The sequence below is a fragment of the Ammodytes marinus genome (genome assembly GCF_949987685.1).
Source record: "Ammodytes marinus genome assembly, chromosome: 23".
NCBI lineage: Eukaryota > Metazoa > Chordata > Actinopteri > Uranoscopiformes > Ammodytidae > Ammodytes > Ammodytes marinus.
In genome coordinates, this window is record NC_137227.1 from 11930074 (window position 1) to 11954857 (window position 24784).

Consider the following 24784-nt stretch of genomic DNA (forward strand, 5'->3'; position numbering starts at 1 on the left):
TTTTTGGTAATATGTTGATGCATGCTAACTAAGTAGGTATGATTACTTTAACCTTTAAATAACATTTGATGCATGTATGCATATCACTTACATAGTATGAACACTATGTATAACTTATTTATTTATAGATTTATTCCACCATTTAAGACCCTTGGTGTATATATTTTTCGCTTGGCATGTGTTCTGTTTATAAGACAACCTGCTGCTTATTGCCTCTAGTGGGATAAATACAGTTGTTTGAATTGAATCTAATTGTAGGGTGATTGGTCATTTTAGCAACACATTTGAAACCAAGATAGACAGACAAAAAACAGCACCAGTTCTCCTGTCCAACCTGGAAAAAGAGAAACCTTGTTTAGTTTAAGTTGGGAAGCAAGCAACAGGAGAGAAAGAAAAGGGAAAAGGTTAGACAAGCACTGCTCTCCCTGTGTGCTTCCTTTTGCCGACAGAAAAGACCTAAGATGGAGAGAGAGAGTCAAATAAAGCAGCAGAGAGAAAAAGCGGTGGGTGGGTGGGCAAAACAAAAGAGGCACCACTCCACTCCACTCTCGAAGCGTGGCGATGCTGGCCCCCTGGATCCCACGGGCAGTGTTTACCTGGCGCAGGTTGCGGGTGACTCTCACGTCATGCCAGGCGTTGTCGTTGAACTTGCCGTTGACGGGCTCCACCAGGGCCTCGAAGGCGCCGGAGCCCAGGTTGATGACCAGCCACACGGCGCCGCTCTTCAGGGACAGGTTGACGTAGTCGGCCGACTTGCCCGTGTGCAGCATCAGGCCGTTGCGCTGCTGCGTGCGGAAGGACAGCGTGATCTCGTCGGTGCTGCTCTGGATGGGCGTCAGCGACAGGTCGTAGCAGAAGAACTCGTTGCCCTTGAAGGTGGCCACCGACTCCTCCTTCCCTGGAGAGAGAAAATAAGGAGGGGAAGGGAGAAAAAGAAGGGTAAGTTAAACCAAATGTTATATCCTGATATATTAATCATTGGCCATAATGCATCCTAGTTTTATGGACACTTGAAGTTTCCAGTACACACACAATCATAGAATGCACTTTTAATGCACAGTTTAAGAGGAGAAATATTTTGCAGTTGGAATCTGGATAAGTAAGAAGGATTAATTAATTATGCTTTAGAAAAAATTTCAACTATTTAATTTACCTTTTTTGTGGAAGAGACATACCAGACCCAAATTTAATTTAAATTATCAAAGCAGAGCATTTTAAATGTCCTTCATTTTAAATGCCTGGAGGGGAAATTTAATAAAACATTATGAAGCCATGTTTGAGTAATTAAAAGCCGGAAATACTGTCTCAGAGAAGATTAACTCTTAAACACTGGCAAGCTAGGTTTCATTGATGCAATGCTGAGCTTTTCTGTGCATGGGTCAAATCTTTTTAGATGAAACCAACCAGATGTGGTCATTGATTCCAAAGTAATAAGGTGGAATGTTGCAGTTTCAATGTACGCAAGACATTTCTTCATCATGGAAGTGCCATGGGGGAAAAAATACTTGTTGTTTTTCCAGTAAATTAACAGGACATTAAAAGGTGGTGTCAGCGATTTTTGAGAATGCTTGCTGTCAAAATCAGTGAATATCTCCTCACGATCTGCTGCCTGTCTGTACTCTGTGTTTGCTGAAATAAATCCAGTTTTAATACACCGCTTAGGCTCTGTAAATGGGCATGTTGATATGCATGGAGGGCCCCTTTTCTTTATATACCAGTTTACAGACTCCAGTGCACACACAGAACGGACAAGTAGCGGTTATTGAGGAGATATACACATACGTTTGTTAACAAAGGGTATGTAAACAAAAGGGCCCACCATGGCTAGCAACATGCAGGGGTCGTGAGGAGTTATTCACTGATTTTTACAAAAAAAAAAAAAAGATTTTGTCAACAAGCATTCTCCAGTGTCAGCTGACTCCACCTTTAATCCAACATAAATAAAATAAATCAGTACAATAGTTTCTTGTTTAAAAATAAAATTATATCAGAGCAAAGCAAACGGCCATGGGTTAAAATCCGATGGGATGTTTTTGAATGTGGCGGACGAAAATAAAACAGCAGAGGAATAAGTAAGGATGCCAAGACCAGAAAAAAGTGTAGGAAAGGAGCAACTCGATAAAAGTCAAACAGAAAGGGAAGGAAAGGTGTTGACAACTTTGCTAATGCCTGTCTCTCAGTCACTCAGCAGCACATGGCTTCCTTCCACTGCACTGGGCTTTATTCACACGCCACCAGTCAAAACAGCCAGTTTGTATGGACACATGTCAAACGGCAACAGGGGAGGACACAGTGTGCCTCACGAACCGAACACGAACACACACACACACACACACACACACACACACACACACACACACACACACACACACACACACACCTCCTGCTGACACAACACAGAGTACTGCAACAGACACAACAGTGACGCCTCAATAACATCAATCAAAGTGAGGAGGCTTAAACTAGTGAGCACAGGTTTAGCATCTGTGAAGCTTTTCATATTATTTTCTATGATTATAATTACATACAGTCTGTTTTATTTAGTCTTTCTAATGTCTCACGCATATTCTCTGGACAATATCCGGTCCCATCCATTAAATCACACATCTTTTGTGATGACCTGCTGGGATCAATAGTGTTTACTTTTAACTTAGAAATAAACATTTTAAAAAGATTTCAAAAATATTGACAAAAGGCACAGATGCACATAACACCATACTCGAAATCCCAATAAGTAAGCATTGTCATGTAAACTTAACATATTTAAGTCGGTAGAATTATTTAGCAAAATTAAGTTAAGACAAATTCATCGATTTAATTACTCTTAATGGTTGGGTTTAAAGTGCAGTAACAGCAATATATCTAAATAAATTCATGCCCCACTCATTGGGTTCATATCAAAGTGTTTTCACCTTGATATGAACTGTGATCTAAAGTGACACTCCACTTCCTGTGCTGTTTGGCCCTTCACACTTCCTGTATCCCTGGGGAGGCCAGATTGAAGAATCCGCCTCCAGTAATAAGGTTTAGAGCTAGAACAGATAGAGGGGCCAACTGGAGCCACCGAGGGGCTCCCCGTATGGGTGGATCATCAAATCTAGTTTATCCTGAAGTTCCATTACAGCAAAAATCGCTCTAAGAACACAGTGCATTTCCCTGGGGAGAGGGTCTGGGTCTACGGCTAGCCAGAGGGGAGGTGGTCTGTTGGCGGACAGATTGAAAGCCAAAGCTCAAGATAGGGCAATATGGCCACAGGAGCAATCTTAGGTGATAGGAGAAGAGTTTTGATGGATAAATGTGCACGCTTTGTACAGAAATATGACCATTACCCGTTCAACTTATGGTAGTGTTCTTTAGGCGAGACACTACCAAGCACTTGGCAGTTTGAGATTTGTATCTATTTGCTTCCATGACATGTATTCTGTCATAGATAAAATGTCCACAAATATACATTTAGGTGTTCCTTTTACTAAACCTTAACGGCCATTAACTCAGGATTGTTTTTTCCCGAAGCACTTCAACTTAACTTTCCATAATCATTCTTAGCACTATGGTGTAGGTTATTATTACAGATGGATTTTTTTCATAGGTTGTTAACTATTTGCTATTACTATGTTATTCTTAAAAAAGGTTATGATGTTGTAAACATTACATAAAGACTTTTACTCTGGCTTTATCCAACAGGTTTCCAAAGAGTGTGTGATGTAATTTACACATACATAGTTATATATTTTCAAACAGGCCTATTTATTCAAAGAAAGTTTAACAAAGTTAAGAACTGTAACCTAGTCACCTGCAGTGTCTCACTTTTTTGTATGATAGTATTAACCAAGTTACTATACTTCTGCATGGAAGTCATACAAAGAGGGAAACAAAGTTTCAGTGACAGGCAAAAAGAGTGATGTGTTAAGTGGCACCCTAACTGTTGTACTTCTTGAACATTAAAGGCAATGATAGAGCTCACTTTGAGAAAAAACACAGCCACATAATATGGGTGCATGCACTCACATAAAAGAAAACATTTCACATGTGTGGGAGGGGGGAGAAAAAAAAGCAAGGAAGTGAGGGACAAATGGCATCCAGACAGCGACAGCTACTTAAAAGGGCATTTTGGCTGAAATCGAAATGTAGAGCAATCTCAACTGAAGTGTGAACTGTCATCGAAAAAAGGCATCAAAGGAGAGAGAGAGAGAAAGATGGAGGGTGAAAATGACACAGAGAAAAAAAATCTAATCCCCTCCAAGAGCAGCCTCCTGACGGTGCCCGCGTTGCTGATGTCGAAAGAACAAAAGCGTACCAAATGGACCACAGCGACCATTTTCAATTATGTATTAACTTGGACCCCATCCTAAAGTGTGGGGCTGTTAACGGTAAGCAACAAACAGCTTGCGATGGTTTCCACAAGCTCAGTGAGATGGAGCCAAATACAACAGAGAGACACGAGCGAGAAACAACAAACTTTTGTTTATTCCTTGTTTAATGAATAGAAGGCTGAGGAGAGGAGATAAAGCCCGGGAGTATCGAAGAGTGACAGGAGAGAATGATGCTTTTCACTGTCATTAACTGAGCCCAACAGTCTGCTAACAATGCCGACAATGCACCTCAATATATTATTTGAAAATGAACACAATCATATAGGCTTTGCTTTTGCCTCTAGAGCACGAGGTAACACAAAGTATATTGACGCGCACATGATATCTGTCTGAAAGATATACACTGTTCCATCTCATATTGTGAGTTGGGGTTAAGTAAATTCCAGTATACTCAAGGACATATGGAAGCCGAGTCCCAACCCATATTGCAGAGAGCATTGGAAAAGCCCTAGTCCTCCCAGATTCCCAAGAGACATCACTTCAGCCTCGTCTTTAAAGACACAAACTCTAACAAAAGATGATTATTTTCCTTTCCCTTCCCCGAGAACACTTCAGCCTCGCAGGAAGACGTGTGTGTCGGCATACATTTGTTTCTCCTCTTAAATCTACTATACATCTCCATCGGATCCTCTTGTTCCCATGGCAGCACTGCTGTGCTTACACGCACACACACACACATATGCGCACACACACACACACACACACACACACATATGCGCACACACACACACACTTAGACTATACGCTATTCGCTCAGATCAAGAGCTGACGCCATAGCCAGAGGTAAAGAAAGACACACAAGCACGCAGCAGAGACTTAAGTGCTGTTGAGGTCTCAATTAACCTCACAGAAGGCCCGGACTACATTACAGAAATGACTAATTTGAAATTTAGCCACCCATAACAGTGTCTTTATTATTAATTAAATCTTGGGTTCCTCTGGTATTTAGTTTCATACTGTTTGAAGGAAAGACCACTGGTGCCTGGTACTCTTAGAGGTCAAAAATAATACCGCCTATTTCCAGACAGAGAAAACTAACCAACAATTTCATGACTAAGCAGATGTAATGAGGCAACCACTTCAGGCTGCTTCTCACCAGATTCAGACATTCAGTGGCTCCAAAAAAAAATGCAACAATGCAAGTTTAGACCAGACACTCTTCATCAGTCTGCTTTCACACTGTTGACACAATGGATTCAATCACCTCAACCTCCATAGCCACCCCTGTCAAAATCACGCCACAAGCCAGAAGCTAATGACTTTTCTGCAGTGGTCAGGTCAAGCAGCTCGCCCTATGTAACCCCTTGCTATCATTGTTATTAAGCATCATGTCTGTGAGCTACAGCAGTGACAGTGTGAGGGGGCTGAAGGACGGAGGAAGAGGATGGAATTCCAGCCAGTCCAACCCACGTGCGCACACACACACACACACACACACACACACACACACACACACACCTATATGACCAACAGTGTACTATCGGTCTACATTGACCAAGTGTGGACCTCTATTTCTAGTCATTTTAGATATAAAAAAACAACAAATGGAAAATGTATTTTTAAGGCATTGTGTTGTAATATTACTTTAAATGTCCTTTGTATCTTGTTTAATGATGTTGCCAAGAGGGGACTTGAATTATTGAGTTATACTGTATCTACAAAGAGGGGACTACACACACACACACACACACACACACACACACACACACACACACACACACACACACACACACACACACACACACACACACACACACACACACACACACACACACACACACACACACACACACTGTGACCCATATAGTCCTAACAATCCAGCTATAGCTTTACTTGAGAGCCACAGGCAAGTATGGGCGAGCATCAGAATGTGTAAATATGTATGCTATCAAGCTGTCTCGCAACAGCAAGTCCGTGAATTATGATCTATGGCTATTTATGACACATGTCCCCGACTCTGGAAATACACAGCATCATAAACAGTTATAAAATGTCATGAGAACCCAAATGCAATCCGTGTGTGTCAGTGTTGCCCCTAAAGTGCCATTTTAGGCAAGTCTTTGGTGGATATTACAGCACAGTAAAAGTGCGGTGCAGCATGTGTTATTAAATTGGATTCAGCCCAGACTGAGAGAGAGAGAGAGAAATAGAGAGAGAGGGGGGAGGGGAGTGGGTTTAATAAGATGAGCTGCATGAATAACTCTATCCAAACTTGTGTGGTGCATTAGTCAATGCATTATGAACCCTAACTTTCTGCTTTTTGGCCGATTGGATTACATATTGGGAGTAATTACGTAGTTTTAGCGGAATTATGAAAGAGAGAATGCAATGAGACAAGTGTGTTTATGTGTCTGTGTATGTGCGTGTGAAAACATGCTGAATCTAGATGAACACATGCCGGCAAACCCTCTCGTCACATCACATTACCTCGCTGCGCACACACACACACACACACACACACACACACACACACACACACACACACACACACACACACACACACACACACACAACAACCTCAACCACTTGTGCATTTAAAGAGAACCTCTATTAGCTTCCGACGAGCGCAATGCACCCTGCGATGAGAGCATCCGACAGCTTTAGAAAAACGATTCAACGGTGAGATGAGAGAGAGCAGTGGGAAATGTACGGGGCATATGAAGGCTTTGATGCCGCATCATGAATCAAACAGTCCTGCTGGGTCCACAGACAGCAGCCAGTGTCCTATGCTAGCTGTGAGGCACAAGCAAACCTGTGAACTGCTGGGGAAAATGCTTGTTTGCCCATTCAATTTTGGGCTTGTGTTAAAGAACTTGCACAGATGCTTTCAAAAATTAATTAATAAATACCACCCAGGGTACCCCTGGTAATATCCAGGTTTAATATTTTAATAAAATGCCAATTAAAATTAAATTGAATGTCAAAGCCATACAAGCAAAAGTAGAAAGGATATAATGGAAATTCTGACACATTTTAAGGATTATCTAATATTTAATGTATCATAAACTCAAATGAATATACTCACATTGATATTCTGTGTATTGTGTCAAATCAAAAACTGCTTATTTGTCATATAACGACCCCTCTCCAACTATTTATGTTATCCTAGAAAAGGGAGATAAAACCGTAAAAATATTACGTTTTATTCACTTTAATTTATTTAAAGTCTATCTGTTCCAATACTTCTGCTCGCCTAAAAATGTGGTGTTCCTTTACAAATGATGCTATCTTCTAAGTTGTGTATCGGATCCAGATGTTAATACCTGGAAATGAAAGCTGAAATGTTGAGCTATTGTCTCATATTCATCTTTTGGTGTCAATCCCAAATGTTTCCAGTCTACAGCAAAAATAAAGGAATTTGCCTCACCGTTCCAATACTATTGGAGGGGACTGTATGAACACAGCAACTCACCTCGCGGACAAGGATTAATGCAGAGAAATGAGAACTAAAAAATTAAAACAAGACGGAAAGACAGAAGAAACCAACTAAGGCAAAGCTGGGCCAACAGACTAAGATTGAGGAAGATTGGACACGGCAATGTAGATTTTGAAAAGTGGGGCGCCTCAGTGGTGGGGTGCAAAGAAAACTGTTGAGGTAGAATGAATGATTGATTGCTCAGATCTGCATGCACCATTCCTGCTTTATGTTCTCACTCCTACGTTATACCAACCTCACACATTAATTTGAACTTTCAGCTGTCAACGTACAGTATTTGCTCTTCAAAAGCTTGGACAAACGTCAATGATTTACTCCATTGCCAATGCCCGATCTCTCAAGACCTACTTTTTTTTCTAGCAATGGACTGGGCTTTGCCGGTGCATCACCATTAATAGCAACTACTGCACAATAGAAGAAAGGAATGTGTGCCTAATTAGTATTGCATATAAAACGACAGATTCTGTAGATTGTTAGAATCAGGAGAGAAATACTGTAGAGCACTCCTTAAAGAAACATCTGACTCCGACTGGTAAGCCTCTATTTATACCACACTACATGTGCTCAGAGCATACAGTTGTCACAAATATCCAGAGATCTAGCAGACTGTTCAACAATTAAATGTTACCTCTGAACCTCTTGTGCAGTTCTTCAGGTTTATTTCAGGGATTGGAATACTCCTTAACGGCGTGTAAAGGTATAATAGAAGACATCTATTTATATTAATTGGTAATGTGTGTGGGTGGAACATTCATAACATTTATGCCTCAAGTCTCTTGTTCAGCCATTGACACAGGGCTGAAAATAGAGCGGCATTGTTGCCACCTACTTACCTTCTACTCTCCTTTCTTTCCACATCTGCTGATTACTGTATGTATCGATCCATGAACTGATTGCAATGCTGTAATGAAGGAGCTATACATTTCTCGTCTGCCCACCTTGTTTGCGCGAGGCCCAAGTTCTTTGTCATACCGGCCCATTCCTTCCCCCAGTTAAGATGGGCATTTTGAGCCACATTGAATGTGCTATCATGCCAGTCACCATCTATTTTGTTCTCAGGGATGCTGCAGAAAGGTTGTCAATATGAAATGGGCTATTCACAGTGAGGTAATTTATGAAAACAGTTATTCAGGTCTCTATTGACTTTTTTTTCTTAGCTCGGTCTTATAGACGGACAACAATCAAACCCAAATCTGGGTGAGCATGTTTTTTGAACAATAGAGCTAAATATTTGACAGGCAGTATTGTGTTAGCCGTATTGTTGCACGGTGTAAAAATTATAAGGAATAAACTGTATGTCCCAAATGCAGCTTGAGACACACACCATATAGATATATTGCCTGAAATAAGCCCTTTGATTTGAATAGTTTCATGGGGTCTAAATCTTTCCAACATTCCAATCCCTCCCCCAGGTACAATGTGCCTGTATCTTCTAATCACCCACTTGACTTTAAATAGTAAAAACATGTCTACATGATGTCCATAGACTTTTCTTTTTACCCATGCAGGAGAAGGACATACATATCAAGAGCCCTTGGCATAAAGTCACTTGATTAGATTATTTTTTGCTCCTCCACCTTCTGAATATAGCTGCAGGTCACACTTGTGAGTGCACGGTTGGTTTTAATTTAATCCCTTATGCCGTCGCTTTGATTGACAGTATTTGAAGGTCGCCGGAGGAGCGTGCAGGTGGCAAAGAAAGAAAAAATAGGAAACCAAATCTCTCCGTAGAGCTGGTAGGGAGAGAATCAAGTGTGATTTGCATACTAAATTTGTTCTTCAGTGGTATACTGGGGTACTGTAAGGTGGGTCACATAAAGCCTGACATTGACACTGAAAACAAGGTGCGTCTCGAGTTGGGCTGTGTCAGCATTGTGTGTTAAGGGGGCAAGGTGGCATATTGGCTTGACCCATTCAACTCCCTCGCTCACTGTCGAGAATTTACATCCAGCATTTTCATGAGACAGTTTTGCCTGTCCTCTGTCTCACACCCTTGCTCTTGAGGATACTATTATGAGGTGGACTTAATGGAGATAAAACAGTTGCCTTCAATTGTCTGTCGCCTTGGAAACTGTCAATTTTGCAACTGCAATATCAGACACCATGGCAGCAGCCTTGTGACTCAACTCCACCTTTCTCTCTCTCTCTCTCTCTCTCTCTCTGATTTGCACTCTTTTTTCCTCCTTATTCACTTTTCCTCAGTCATTTCTTTTGTCTCCTACTGTGGGTGTGTGGCAGGTGACTATTATCACAGTCTCAGGGCTCAACTGTGAAACGGAAAATGTCAAGTAAACTGACATTAACGATGTACTTGTGCATTCCCGAATGGTGGGCTCCGTCCTAAGCCAACGGGGGAGCTGACTACAAGACAGGCCAATTACATAATAAGCCCTATTATAAACTTGAGCCAGAACATGCCCTTCACTTTTGCAATGCAAGCCCCCTTCCATTGTCAAGTTGCACTTACCCACACATCTTGTACATTACAAAGCCTGAGTACTGCTGTAAGTGATATGAGACTTTTGTAAAACCTTGCCCCCTAAAATCAAGACTATGCATTGTCATACTGTACTACTAGGTTATAATTTAACACAAGTCCAATGTTCTAGTAAAGAAATATGACTTATTTCCAAGATTGCTGTATATGTACTATTTCATATACAGTCATATGAAAAAGTTTGGGAACCCCTCTCAGCCGGCATTATAATTGACTGCTTTCACACAAAAAAGATAAAAGTGGTATGTCTTTCATTTACCAGGAACAGCTAAGTACTGGGATGTTTTCCAAACAAAGATTTTTTGAAAAGCAGTATTTAGTTTTATGAAATTAAATAAAATGTGAAAAACTGGCTGTGCAAAAATATGGGAACCCTTGTGGTCTTGCTGATTTTAATGCATGTAACATCATGTAAAACTGAGGACTTTAAACACAAAATTGGTTGGATTATGTTGTTAAGCCTTGAACCTCATATACAGGTCTGTTTAATCATGATAAAAGGTATTTTAGGTGCCTAAATGCAAGTTCCACTTCTCTTTGACTCTCTGCAGAAGTGAGACAGAATGCGATCATCAAAACAGCTCCCAAAAGATCTTAAAAACAAAGAGTATTCATTGTCATGGTTTTAGAGGAAGGCTACAAGAAGCTTTCCCAAAGGTTTCAATTGTCAATTTCTACTGTAAGGAACGTTGTCAGGGAATGGAAGGACACAGGCACAGTTGCAGTTAAACCCAGGTCTAGCAGACCAAGAAAAGTACAAGAGCGGCATATGCGGCGGATTGTGAGAATGGTTGCACACAACCCAAAGATCACCTCCAAAGACCTGCAAGAACATCTGGCTGCAGATTGTGTATCTCTACATGGTTCAACAAATCAGTGCAATTTGCACCAAAACATCTGTATGGCCGGGTGATGAGAAGGAAGCCCTTTCTGCGCCCACGCCACAGATACAGTTGCATGGAGTATGCAAAAGCTCATTTAGACAAGCAAGCTTCATATTGCAAGAAAATGCTTTGGACTGATGAGACAAAAATTAAGTTATTTGGTCTTTATAAAAAGCAGATGTTTTGGTGCAAATTGCGCTGAATTGTTGAACAATGTAGAGATACACAATCTGCAGCCAGATGTTCTTGCAGGTCTTTGGAGGTGATCTGTGGGTTGTGTGCAACCATTCTCACAATCCTCCACCTATGCCGCTCCTGTTTTTTTCTTGGTCTGCCATGCCTGGGTTTAACTGCCACTATTCCTTTGTCCTTCCATTTCCTGACAACGTTCCCTACAGTCGAAATTGACAATTGAAACCTTTGGGAAAGCTTCTTGTAGCCTTCCCCTAAACCATGACAATGAACAATCTTTGTTTTTCAGATCTTTTGGGAGCTGTTTTGATGATCCCATTCTGTCTCACTTCAGCAGAGAGTCAAAGAGAAGTGTAACTTGCATTTAGGCACCTAAAATACCTTTTCTCATGATTAAACAGACATTTCTATGAGGTTCAAGGCTTAACAACATAATCCAACCAACTTTGTGTTTAAAGTCATCAGTTTTACATGCTGTTACAGGCACTAAAATCAACAAAACCACAAGGGTTCCAATATTTTTGCACAGTCAGTTTTTCACATTTTATTTTATTTCATACAACCAAATACTGCTTTTCAAAAAATCTTTGTTTGGAAAACATCCCAGTACTTAGCTGTTCCTGATAAATTAAAGACATACCACTTTTATATTTTTTTTTGTGAAAGCAGAGTCAATTATAATGCCGGCTGAGAGGGGTTCCCAAACTTTTTCATATGACTGTACTTGCTATGATAGAAAGAGCAGGTTAATAAGGGTACACCTTTCCTTCAGCTACATGAATGCAGCCATGTAAAATACAAAGGTATGAATTTTGTTATGTATTTGCCAAATATATCAGAAAACTGACACATTCAGCCACTTGCATATTTCCACAAAAATATTTGCACCAACCCTTTTATAGATAAACATTCTAATTAAATATGGGCTGCACATACCACACACAATATATAATTACTAAAACTGATTATTGTTGTATTGACTGCTTGAAGAGAAACATACATCCAATGGATGAAATGCACACACCAGCACACTTGAGCACAGATTACTGTCAATGATGTTTGATAGGCTCAGTTGGTAAGGCGTCCCCCTCCCGGGCGGGCCCAGCAGCAGACCCGGATTTGATTCCCGCCCGCGGTCGTTCTCTGCATGTCACTCCCCTCTCTGCTCCATTTCACCTCTGTCTCTCTGCACTATCAATAAAGCATAAAAATGCCCAAAAAATATATTTGAAAAAAATAAAAAATAATGTTTGATAGAAGTTAGAAAAACAATGCAGTGTTTACTTGGAAGGATGCCTGATGTTGTTTTATGTGAGTTATTTAAATTGTATCAGAATCCTTGACAAATTGCCTGAAGAATTATTAATTTCAAACTGCTTTACTTAATATGTTAATGTCATAGCCAGCAATGGAGTTGTTTAGCCGTTTATTGTGGGAGTACGTGTTTGTGTGTGTGCGCGTGTTTATGCATGTGTGTCTGTGTTTGTGTGTGTCCATTATTAACTTAAATCCAATGACTACTACAGCACTGAGAGCTGGGAACAGAAAAGTATCACTCAAGACTAAATATAACGTGTGATTTCTTCAGGGTATGATGTACATGGCAGTCCATTGACAAGCTAATTACTCTCTTGTTCCTCCCCTCCAGTGCTGTATTTGAAATGTTGACACCCTAGAGACAAGGGTTCAGTTTCTAGCAGTGATAAGACCAACATAGCTGCAAATTATAACCAACCCAAAAACCTTTAAAAGGAGAAGTAAGTGATATGGTCCTTTAAGCTCACTTCAGTGACTGCAGTTAGCAGTCCCCTCCCTCGTCCCTTTGCCACCACAACATGAACGGGCAGCCTTCTTGGTCAAATAGTGCCGTGATGGAGAGCAGCGAGTCATTGTTCACGGGCACAGAGACCCGCCTCTTTAAGGCGCTCTGTCTCCCGACAGGATAAAAGCGAGTGGGATACTCAACATTTGATATGGCAATTACTGCAAAGGTGAATGACTGAAATACCTGTTTTATGAACTGCACATACTGTGTAAGTGATTGCTGTATGAATATAGAGTGATTTAACATGTACAGGTCCTTCTCATATAATTAGCATATTGTGATAAAGTTCAATATTTTCTGTAATGTACTGATAAACATTAGACTTTCATATATTTTAGATTCATTACACACAACTGAAGTAGTTCAAGCCTTTTATTGTTTTAATATTGATGATTTTGGCAAAAAAGTAAAGAAAAGCCAAAAATCCCTATCTCAAAAAATGTGCATATTTCATCCGACCAATAAAAGAAAAGTGTTTTAATACAAAAAAGTCAACCTTCAAATAATTATGTTCAGTTATGCACTCAATACTTGGTCGGGAATCCTTTCGCAGAAATGACTGCTTCAATGCGGCGTGGCATGGAGGCAATCAGCCTGTGGCACTGCTGAGGTGTTATGGAGGCCCAGGATGCTTCGATAGCGGCCTTAAGCTCATCCACAGTGTTGGGTCTGGTGTCTCTCAACTTCCTCTTCACAATATCCCACATATTCTCAATGGGGTTCAGGTCAGGAGAGTTGGCAGGCCAATTGAGCACAGTAATACCATGGTCAGTAAACCATTTACCAGTGGTTTTGGCACTGTGAGCAGGTGCCAGGTCTTGTTGAAAAATGAAATCTTCATCTCCATAAAGCTTTTCAGCAGATGGAAGCATGAAGTGCTCCAAAATCTCCTGATAGCTAGCTGCAATGACCCTGCCTTTGATAAAACACAGTGGACCAACACCAGCAGCTGACATGGCACCCCAGACCATCACTGACTGTGGGTACTTGACACTGGACTTCAGGCATTTTGGCATTTCCTTCTCCCCAGTCTTCCTCCAGACTCTGGCACCTTGATTTCCAAATGACATGCAAAATGTGCTTTCATCCGAAAAAAGTACTTTGGACCACTGAGCAACAGTCCAGTGCTGCTTCTCTGTAGCCCAGGTCAGGCGCTTCTGCTGCTGTTTCTGGTTCAAAAGTGGCTTGAACTGGGGAATGCGGCACCTGTAGCCCATTTCCTGCACACGCCTGTGCACGGTGGCTCTGGATGTTTCTACTCCAGACTCAGTCCACTGCTTCCGCAGGTCCCCCAAGGTCTCGAATCGGCCCTTCTCCACAATCCTCCTCATGGTCGGGTCACCTCTTCTGGTTGTGCAGCGTTTTCTGCCACACTTTTTCCTTCCCACAGACTTCCCACTGAGGTGCCTTGATACAGCACTCTGGGAACAGCCTATTCGCTCAGAAATTTCTTTCTGTGTCTTACCCTCTTGCTTGAGGGTGTCAATGATGACCTTCTGGACAGCAGTCAGGTCGGCAGTCTTACCCATGATTGTGGTTTTGAGTAAGGAACCAGGCTGGGAGTTTTTAAAAGCCTCAGGAATCTTTTGCAAGTGTTTAGAGTTAATTAGTTGATTCAGATGATTAGGTTAAGAGCTCGTTTAGAGTACCTTTTCATGATATGCTAATTTTTTGAGATAGGAATTTGGGGTTTTCATGAGCTGTATGCCAAAATCATCAGTATTAAAACAACAAAAGACCTGAAATATTTCAGTTGGTGTGCAATGAATCTAAAATATATGAAAGTTCAATTATTATCATTACATTATGGAAAATAATCAACTTTATCACAATATGATAATTATATGAGAAGGACCTGTATAGTAACAACAAAATATCGCTTGCTTCTAAGATAATCAATTGAGTTTAGAAGGCAATTGGCCAGATTGCCGGTAAACAAATTAACTTCAAGAGAATAGTGTGTGCCTCCCATGTGTCAAGCACACCCTTAGAAGTGAGTTTAAATTGAAACTGGTAGGTCAAAAGAACAATTTAGAGGCACAATGTGTCATGGAAGAAGACTTTGTCCCTCCACCAACATTAGTGTTAGCAGTAACAGAGACTGCAATGACTTGAACATGACCAAATGGGAAAAACAAAATCACAGACACAATGGTAACTATGAAGAAAAAAAGGGTGAGACTGACGGATTAGGAAATAAATAATGAAGGGAACATACACACAGCACACAAAACAAAAAGAACCACTAATAAGACATCCACTCATAGCATAGGAAGTTTTAATGAGGGAAACTTGTTGCTAAAGGAGTTTGACCTGTTGAACCAGGTATCGAAAAAAACTGTGTAACTGCCCACAAAGGAGCCGGTGAACACTGCTTTTCACAGACAAGCACAGAGTTTTGTATTAGACAAGGAAATGAGAATTTGGTATGGCGTTTCAGACAACTTTTTATACCAATAAACAAATAAGGGGACAAGTCAAACCTGCATTGTAACAAATACCAGCTTTTTCTTCCCTTTGTCTCAACAGCTTGTACCCCTATGTGACTCCAATGGAATCCTAATGAGTAAAGAAAGGCTGCTGAAAATGTTAAATTGGGTAAAGAAATATCAGCGTAAATGTAACATACAATGTATATAGACAGTCAAGCCAAACTTGTGTGGAAACTTTATTTTCAAACTGTCAAACCAATTAATATTCACCCTGATATTTGAAGGTGAATGTTAAAATATTAACTTGAAGGGACAGCAAACACAAAGTGATAGCTTATATAGGACAGATCCACTAATGTATTGGAAACCCTTTAGCTAAATGACAACCCTGTGGATGCTTGTCAATGATGGATATGGCAACCAGATTCAGCCCATATGGGGTGCATGGGGGAAATAATATGGGAACATAACTTATTTCTGATGTTAGATTGATAAAGAGTAGAAAGCATTTTTCACATTGGGCTGGTCAAAACAGAAGTGAAACAAAGAAAGGAACCTTGTTTTACATCTTGTGTTTGGGTTTTTAATCATATGGCTCATGGAAGTCTTATAAGTGTTGTAGAATTCAGAAAAAATGCAAGACTGGAAAAATTTAAGTTTTGTTTAACATTTCCTCCGAGGTCCAATTCAAGACTTCTTAATTCAACGTCACGCTATTTGACAGGTTGATTCAAACCTTTGGGCATTTGCCACCTTGGTGAGGTTCCTTTTGGCAGAAGTGAACACAGCAATCGACCAAAACAACCATAACAAGACATCAGAACAAAGCTGCATTTGAATAAGATACAAGACTTAAAAACACCTATTAGTCCACTTTGTTTTCGGTGTGTCCACTTCAAGCAGTACTGGACCCTCAGCACCGATGGAATCAAATCCACAGGCAAGTAGTCAAGGAGATGAGAGCACATTTCAATAACACACCTCTCATTGCCCTTCAAGCACTGCACTGATTCTTTCATAAGGGAGGAACCTGAATATTTCCCTGTACCACAGTGCAACAGTAGGTGGCTTATCCTTGCTCCAGTAATCGGTCACAAAGTTTGAACTGTAAATGGGTCAGGGTCACCTCCTTTGAGGGAGGGAAAGAATGAAAAGGCCACATTCTCTCTTAACTCTTACCCGAAAGATGCTAGTTCTGATAACTTGTAAAAAATATTTGAATGTTAATTTATTTCTGGAAAAGAACAGTCAGAACATTGCATACAAGACGTGTGTCCGCATAAAAATACCCACAAATTAGAGAAAAGTGTCTTTGTGCATCACAAAGACACTTTTACTTTTTTTCTTTACCTTATTGTATTTTAATATCAGGTGGACATCCCTTATAAGCCCTTCGGGGTTTCTTTTGTCCCACCCGTGCATTTATGTATGTTTATGCGCATCTTCTTGCCATTTTAATCTTGTTTATCTGCACAAATAAAACTAAACTAAACTAAACTAAGTGTTTTTGGTCCACTTGTAAATGCTACTGTGTGAAGGCCAACCAAACATGAAGCAATAGGTAGCATTGTAATTAATGAGTCCCAGTTTCTGACCCGAGGAAATTAACTATAGGTGTGAAAACCACCTAAGGCTGCTGGTATATTTAACCAAAATATCTAGTCACCTGGCCCTTGACTAATGAATTAAATTACAGCAACTGGGAGGGTAATTGACGGAGACAATATGATTCTTCAGGCAAAACCTGTATAGATAAATTATGTTCAGTATTATAGTAGGAAGCACACATTTGTCTATTTAATTGTGCAAGCCTGCAGGTCATACAATTACGTCTTGCATGTTTGAAAAACAACAGCTTGAGGCTCAATTTCAGTTGGGAAGAAAAAGGAAAAACAGCATGTGGTGGAAATGAGTCACACATGAAACTAACTGAAAGTTTTGCTTTTCATCCAGGATTAGTTATTCCTGGCAGGGAGTTGAAAGTAATGAGCATGTATGTTTGTTTGTTCATTCATAGTCACCTCAGAGGTGTGCATTGAGAGGAGGCCGGGGAGGAAAATGTGAGGGGAGCAGTGTTACTAATAACTAAACTGTGCCAATATCAATCCTCACACTGATAATGATAATTTTCAACCAACAATGGCAGGATATTTGTGTTGTTGGAAACAACTACTACACAGCAATACTTTGTTTTGGACTGAGCTCCAAAACCAGCCCCAAAATGCTGACTAAAAAGTATTGAACTAAATGCAACTGTAACACATCTCACTGCATCATTCCACATATCTGTGGATAACATGAATAACTCCAAAACTGAAAATAGTAAAATACTTTGTAAAATGAGAAGTTTGCAATGCATTGATTACCTATCCACTCAAATAAACAGATTGCCCTTTCTCTTATTGGTTTATTAGCCGTTGGTAATGAATTATTGAGTGTGTGTCTAATGGGGAGGCTTAGTTCATCTCTTTACCTCCATTGACCATACAGGGGTTCCTCCTCACAAAGGCATGTTACAAAAGCCAACATTGTGTAAAACCACAAAACAAAAGTTATTTTCCTCTTGAAAATATTTTTTTTTTTTTAAAGAAGAAAAATTCCACTTCAAATTAGGGAAATATCATATCCAGCCAATTATTTACTTGTTATCTTTACCACTCACAAATACACCTCTTTTATTCTGTCCAACAGTGCAGTCGGCAGAAAATGATATAGGATATTTCATGCCACTAATACACATAAGGCAAACCTTGCAGGCTATTCATCACACTTAACTGTACATTAATGTTTGTATATGTCAGTCAGTAATGAATTCAAATGGAAAATTTAACCAACAGTCATGTTTTCATTTGTACTGCTGCTAAGGATTAATATTTACACTCACGTAACCTCTGTGATGTATACATAGATGGCACCCAACACACACACACACACACACACACACACACACACACACACACACACACACACACACACACACACACACACACACACACACACACACACACACACACACACACACACAACATTAGCGCTCGAGCACAAATAAGCATACCACAACATGGCACAGCTTTCCTTAATCAACAAATGAGTTGTGTTGTTAGCTGACGCTACAGTGGCTATTGACAGTGAACTAGCAGTACGGGTGATGGGCTGTTTGTCTAATAACCAAGGCTGCATTTCAATTTCACAAGCCACTGAACAGCCTGCTTAGCCACACAAGACTGATATGACACCAGGCTTAGCAGAAGGCTCTTTTTTGTGTAGTGGTGCTGCTGCTGCTGCTGCCGCCTCCGAAGATAATGGCTAAAAAGTCACACATTAACCTCATGATCTACAGTGATGACTTCAGCAGTTTGAGGCAACCTTGAAAACAGGTTGGGCACACAGATAGTTTTTTGTTGAGATGAACTAACACTCCCATGCAGAAATAAGCCAAAAAATAAAAATAATAATAATTAAACATCCACCCTTGCTTGGTCCCACGGGGGGGCCTCCATTATATTATTGGAGCTTGAAAGTGACTTTCCCTTCATACTCTCTCCCTTCAGGCCTAGCCTGTGTGATACACGCAGACAACACTCTATGTCTGGTCTAATTAAAGAATGTAATTCACTGCCTTCTCAGCCACTGTCGCCTCACCACGTCTTCCTTCCTCAGTGTCTTAGCCAGTTTGTTTTTCAATCTCACACAGAGTGATTTTTGCAGCGATGCTAGCCATGACCATTTGTCTTTCCTTGCCTTTGACTGAAATAAAAAAGTAGGGGAGAACGGGGTAATTTGTCACATGGGTTGGATGTCACATTCGTTATATCTCGCCACCAGAGCGCGCTAGCTCTGAAATGTTGATATAAAAAAGGTCCAGAATTGGGATCAGAGGTCACATACATAGACTTCCTTGGAGGAAGACAGCTGCATTTCAGGTGAGAGGATGTTTTGTGTTTTTCATGTCAAATTCAAAATATTTTGCTTCTCAGTATTTTTCTTCTAGGCTTTTACACAATGGGTTTATAACAAAACACTTGTTACCCTCAGAAAGTGTGAAGGGTAAACTATAGTTTAGATTGTGGTTAGCAAGCTAATTAGTTGTCAGATGGTTGTTGGCCTTGATGCTAGCAAGAAATTCAAGTTGGGGTTGGTCGTCAAATTTTTTGGGGGGTTGGTTGTCACATGTTATCTCAAGGCTGCAGCCAGAAAAGGAACCCAATAACGAAAGAAATTGTCAAGCTGTATCCTCACTGACACCCCAGAGAAGGAAAGAATAGAGCAGGAAAAGGCAGCTAGCAAGCAAAAGAAAAAAGGGCAACAAAATCAAAACAACCCAGTGCATCCCAAACTAGACCAGCTGCCAAGGCTACAGAACGTTATGTAGGCCTATTTGTCAACTTGACAATGCAATTAAACATTCAAATTTGGTTCTGCCTCCTTGCCTTCTTTTTAAGATTTTTCCCATTAAGATAACATTGTGACAAACAACCCCATAGTGTGTGACAACCGACCCCTTGCTGGGGTTGGTTGTCACAATGTGTCAAAGTGTCTTTGATGGTAAATTACTTCTTCATTACAATAAGTTGGAAAAAAAGAGAGACACACATTTCTAGCCAACACCTTAAGCTTCAATTTAATGTAGGAATGGCTATTGACAGATGTTTTGGTGATGAGCAATTCTCACTAGAGTAAAAAGTGTGCCTACTTACCCCGTTCTCCCCTATATGAGAAAAAAATACTGGAAATGTGGCATCCAAGGGAATTTTTGTTCTGAAAAAAAAACCTGAAGCTACAATGCTAGCAAGTAGGGATCAGGTGTCCTCAGGGCATGCAACATCAGCATGGCAGTGTTCTCACACAGAAATGTCTAGCTAAGGTTTTCACATCTGCAATTGCTAGAGATAATTCAGGCAGTAGAGGAGCATGACCCTTTCTATCACTCACTCTAAATATGTGTATGTCAAGGCTCAGGGCATGTATCCTCACATGAATGCTGCTGGCACAGAAACCATGCTCACCTATAGCCAGTGAAAAAGAACCCCGTATAAAATATCAATTGTACAACATGGGGCACTTGATCTACATCCAAAGTGCAGATGCAGCTCCTTTTTTTGCACACTGCTTTAATAAAATCTACAACGGCACTTGCCATGTTCGAGCACCCTCTTTCTCTGAATCACTGCACGCTCCCTCCCCCTTCCTTCTCCCCAGTGGTCATCATTTGCCTTGGATTTAAGGACACACACCCACATCCTCTGAAGGCAGTAAGTTAATTAGACATCAAGCTTGATCAGTCCCACTCATTCCCTGTCCCTCCCTGACTATCTGTAGGCTAAGAAGAGTATTGGTGCTCCAGTGAAACCACATAGACACTCATAAGGATTCCCTTCTGTGCGGTAGTGTGGGCAGCAGCTGAGTGAGTGAGAGTGAGTGAGTGAGTGAGTGAGTGAGTGTGCGTGGGTGGGTGTATTTTCTTGTGTATGCATTTCCCCAGGCCTATGGGTATTTGCAGAGATTGTTGAGTTTTCTTTCCAAGTGTAGAATCTGCAAACAGAAGACTTCTACTAGCCCAAGCTCCCTTTTCATTGACAACCATGCCGCACATTTGTGTTCCCCTTAATACGATGGGCAGCCTCATCACAACCTTGTCAAATGTAGATGTTACTCCGACGTGACTCCTGTGTCAATGTCACAACTCTTTATGCTGTAGACATCTGAAGTGTTCCCCCAAGGCCTCAGCTAGCTAACCTTGAAAGAAGGAACTAAGAAGATAAGGTATGTCTGACCCGGCAGGCTTTATTGTGACAACTCTGGCCATTGTTTCAAGTGAAATGACAGTGACAGCATATTGCTGTGTAATATGTCAAAGTCCATGTGATATTTATGGGGGGGGGAGGTAAGTGTGGTCACAGTTACCACTTCTTTGAAAGTAGCATGACATTTTATTATTTTGTGTGATTCAAATTTATCACTGAGATGTAACAGGCTTTATTTCTCCACAGCACAGTGAAAACGAAATAAGGTGCATGCAGCCAAAGCCAGGAAGTCAAGCCATTATAACCCTGTTAATGTAATTAAGAAGGCTTTATAAAAAAAAATGTTAACCTCTCTTTAATATGGAGCAGTTCAATTGCACTATTTTATTAATTTTTATTTATTTATTTATTATTATTCTTCCGGAAAATTACACATAATACATAATTTTCTCATTGCATATTCATACATATTACTTTGTGTTATCGTCCGAAGGGAAGCAGGAGAAGCCAAAGGCTTATCGGGTCCCGCCCCCACTGCCATAAGATTCAGATACACAGATACACAGCTACTACAGTTAGAATTTGTTTTTTCTTTTTTTAAGAAGATTCATTCTAATACACAGATCATTTTAGGTCTCTATTTTCCTATTATGGTGTTACACTTAGCTTAAAGTTTAATTGCAGGTATTTTGAACACTTAATATGGCCCGATATGATCCAATAATCACCAATTTAGTGTTGAATAATGTCAACAAACTAAAGAAATCAGTGGGTGCTAGTTAAAAGCTGATGCTTGGCTTATTGAGAGTTCAGAAAATACAGCTATGTTGAACTAAGAAAATCACCACTTACTCTTGCTTTATCAAAGCCTTAATTATAGACTTGGCTTTTTGACAATTTTCCTAATTGAAGAAGCTGTTCGATATAGCCCATTGAACAATTTTGTAGGGGAGAACGGGGGAATCTGAGGCATCGGGTAATGTGAGCCACCCCCTGTATCTAGGCAACAGAAAACATTTGTGGTCATGTGAGATATATGTTTTTTTTTTAAAGTTCATGATAATCATTACATTACAAAAAATATATGAATTAGTTATGAACAGGCCCATCGTTGTTTTTTCTTAATTGTGTAACCTATCCAGGGGTGGATTACTGCACAGGCACACCGGGCACAGGCCCAGGGGCCCAAGGGCTCAGGGGGGCCCTTAGCCAGAGATACTGATAGTAACTTTTCATGTTGCATAGTCAAAGAGCTCAGTCACTGATGTCAATAACAGGGTCCAAAAAGGAATAGCCTAAATATAAATACTCATTAAAATGTAACAAGATAGAAATCATCATGGGCCCCTCAACTAGTAGGGGAGAAATACAAAAGCAAGTTAAAAACAACAGCATTAGTAGCTCTGTCTAAGGGGGTTGAAGGCCCCCTCACACATACACAAATAAGCTTTATATGTGTGAATTCTAAATTGTTCATATCCACCCTTTATCTGTTGAAATGGGCCCCTCCATCATAGAACATGGGTCTGCAGACCAATCTACTGTTTTTACAGTTGCAGAGTAAAGAGTGCTACCTGTTTAAGAAAAATCTGAAAAATAATGTTCGTTCTGCATCTCAGGATTTGATATCTCTCTAGTCTCTAAAATGTCCTCACAAAGTGCACCAGATTGATGCATTTTACTTTAAAAAGGTAAAAACAAATCCGGGGGGGGCATACCCCCGGACCCCCCAACAAGGTACAGGGTCCCTCCAACAATACCCCAAAATCCTGTGGGAAACACTGACTTCCTTAATATGTTTTTGCCATTAATTGTATGTATCCGTGTAGAAAATTCAGTGTACCTGACTGGATAGGGACAAGTGGGGGGCCCTTTAAGAGTGTAAGCCCAGGGGCCCATTATCTCATAATCAGTCTATGATCCTATCACTCAATTCCTTTGCAAAGGCAGTTTTTTCACAAGTTAAGCTGTTCTTTCTGTTAGTAAATGCTGGCAAATGTGCCAAAAAGCAGTCGCAGAGATCTTGCAAGGGCAAAACATTTCCGGGTGTTTTTTTTTTTTGGGGGGGGGTGGGGGGGGGGGCATCACTGACAATTTCTGCTTAGGGCACCCAAAAGCTTAGCAGCGGCCCTGGTTTAGGTTATATTATTTATAGATGTATCTGTCATTGGTGCAGCAGATAGAATACATGCACAATGTGTGCTTCATGTACTGTTGGTGTAATTGAAATCCATGCAAGTCTGTTTATGTTAAGTGATTAGTTTAACTTTCATATAATCCCAACAAAATGCAACTAAACATCCTGGGAGAAACGAGGGAGACAGGACAGTTAGCATATGCTGTGCCACAGCATGCTAACATTCTTTTCACTTAGAGAATGGAACGAGTGGGGATTCCTTCTTAGCTGTCAACACACATGTCAGTCAAGGAGTGTAATCCAAAAACGACTGAGGAACGACTGGCAAGTGTCATAATGTCAGGTATTCCACACAATGGAGAAAGAATAGGCCTATAAGAGCTTGACAGGACATGGAGGGCAATGTTACCGGTGAAAGAGAGGGATTTTGTTTTGTTTTTATAGGAAAGCTAGAGTTCATATGGGAGTTAAGATGAGATGTCAAGCAGAGATGTACATGTGTAAGTGAGCGATGTTAACCTTAAAACTTATTTTCCCTGACTCCCATCAAAAGTTGCCCCTAAAACCAAACTTTCAGCATCAATATTACAGAGACGTTTCCATCGCCGTTCTCTACCCTTCTTCTCTCATCTCCCCCCTCTCCTCTCATCCCGTATATCTCCCGTCATTCATATTCCATTAATATTTCAGTACTGAGAATGCCTATCTGGCTAGCTCTTTTTTTCCTCAGTCTTGCTTGCTCGCACAGCGCAAAATTATCCAAAGGAGCCCTGCCACCAATAATTAAAGAGTTATTGAAATTAGCATTGACTGGCCATCTTGTTGCTGCCGGGTGCCAGCAGTGATTCTCCGTGCGCTTTGATTGCCTAAGCTTTCTCTTCATTCTATTAAACACCGCTTTGGAGATCGACCCAGTCACACAGATAAACACACACACACTCTTAACACTCGCCATGGCTTATGCAGCGCCAACACTGTAGTAGCACACGCTCCGAAATGTTAAATGGTGTTCCTTTGTAATTTAATATTAAAAGTACAGGAATATTTTTTGATACATGATAGCTTGCCAATATTCAGTCGCTTGTTTCACTCTAGTTTTACACATCTAGGGACATCTAAATGAACCTTGCACAAATACAGTGCAGCTTCTAAAGCATCTAATAGTTAAAGGTGGAGTCAGCAAATTTACGAGAGCGCTTGTCAAAAACAGTGAATAGCTACCCACAGTGAGGTACCTGTCAAACAAAGTGTTAATATCCAGCCT

The 24784-nt window shown here is 40.5% G+C and overlaps 1 protein-coding gene across 1 annotated transcript in view; it reads right to left on the minus strand.

Annotated features, from left to right (window-relative positions):
* The window catches only part of nrxn2b (neurexin 2b), a 580176-nt gene that overhangs the window by 377507 nt on the left and 177885 nt on the right, over positions 1-24784 (minus strand). The window contains exon 4 of the mRNA XM_080051970.1: positions 597-898. Within this exon, the coding sequence (XP_079908096.1) occupies positions 597-898 (302 nt within the window). The remainder of the gene's footprint in view (positions 1-596; positions 899-24784) is intronic.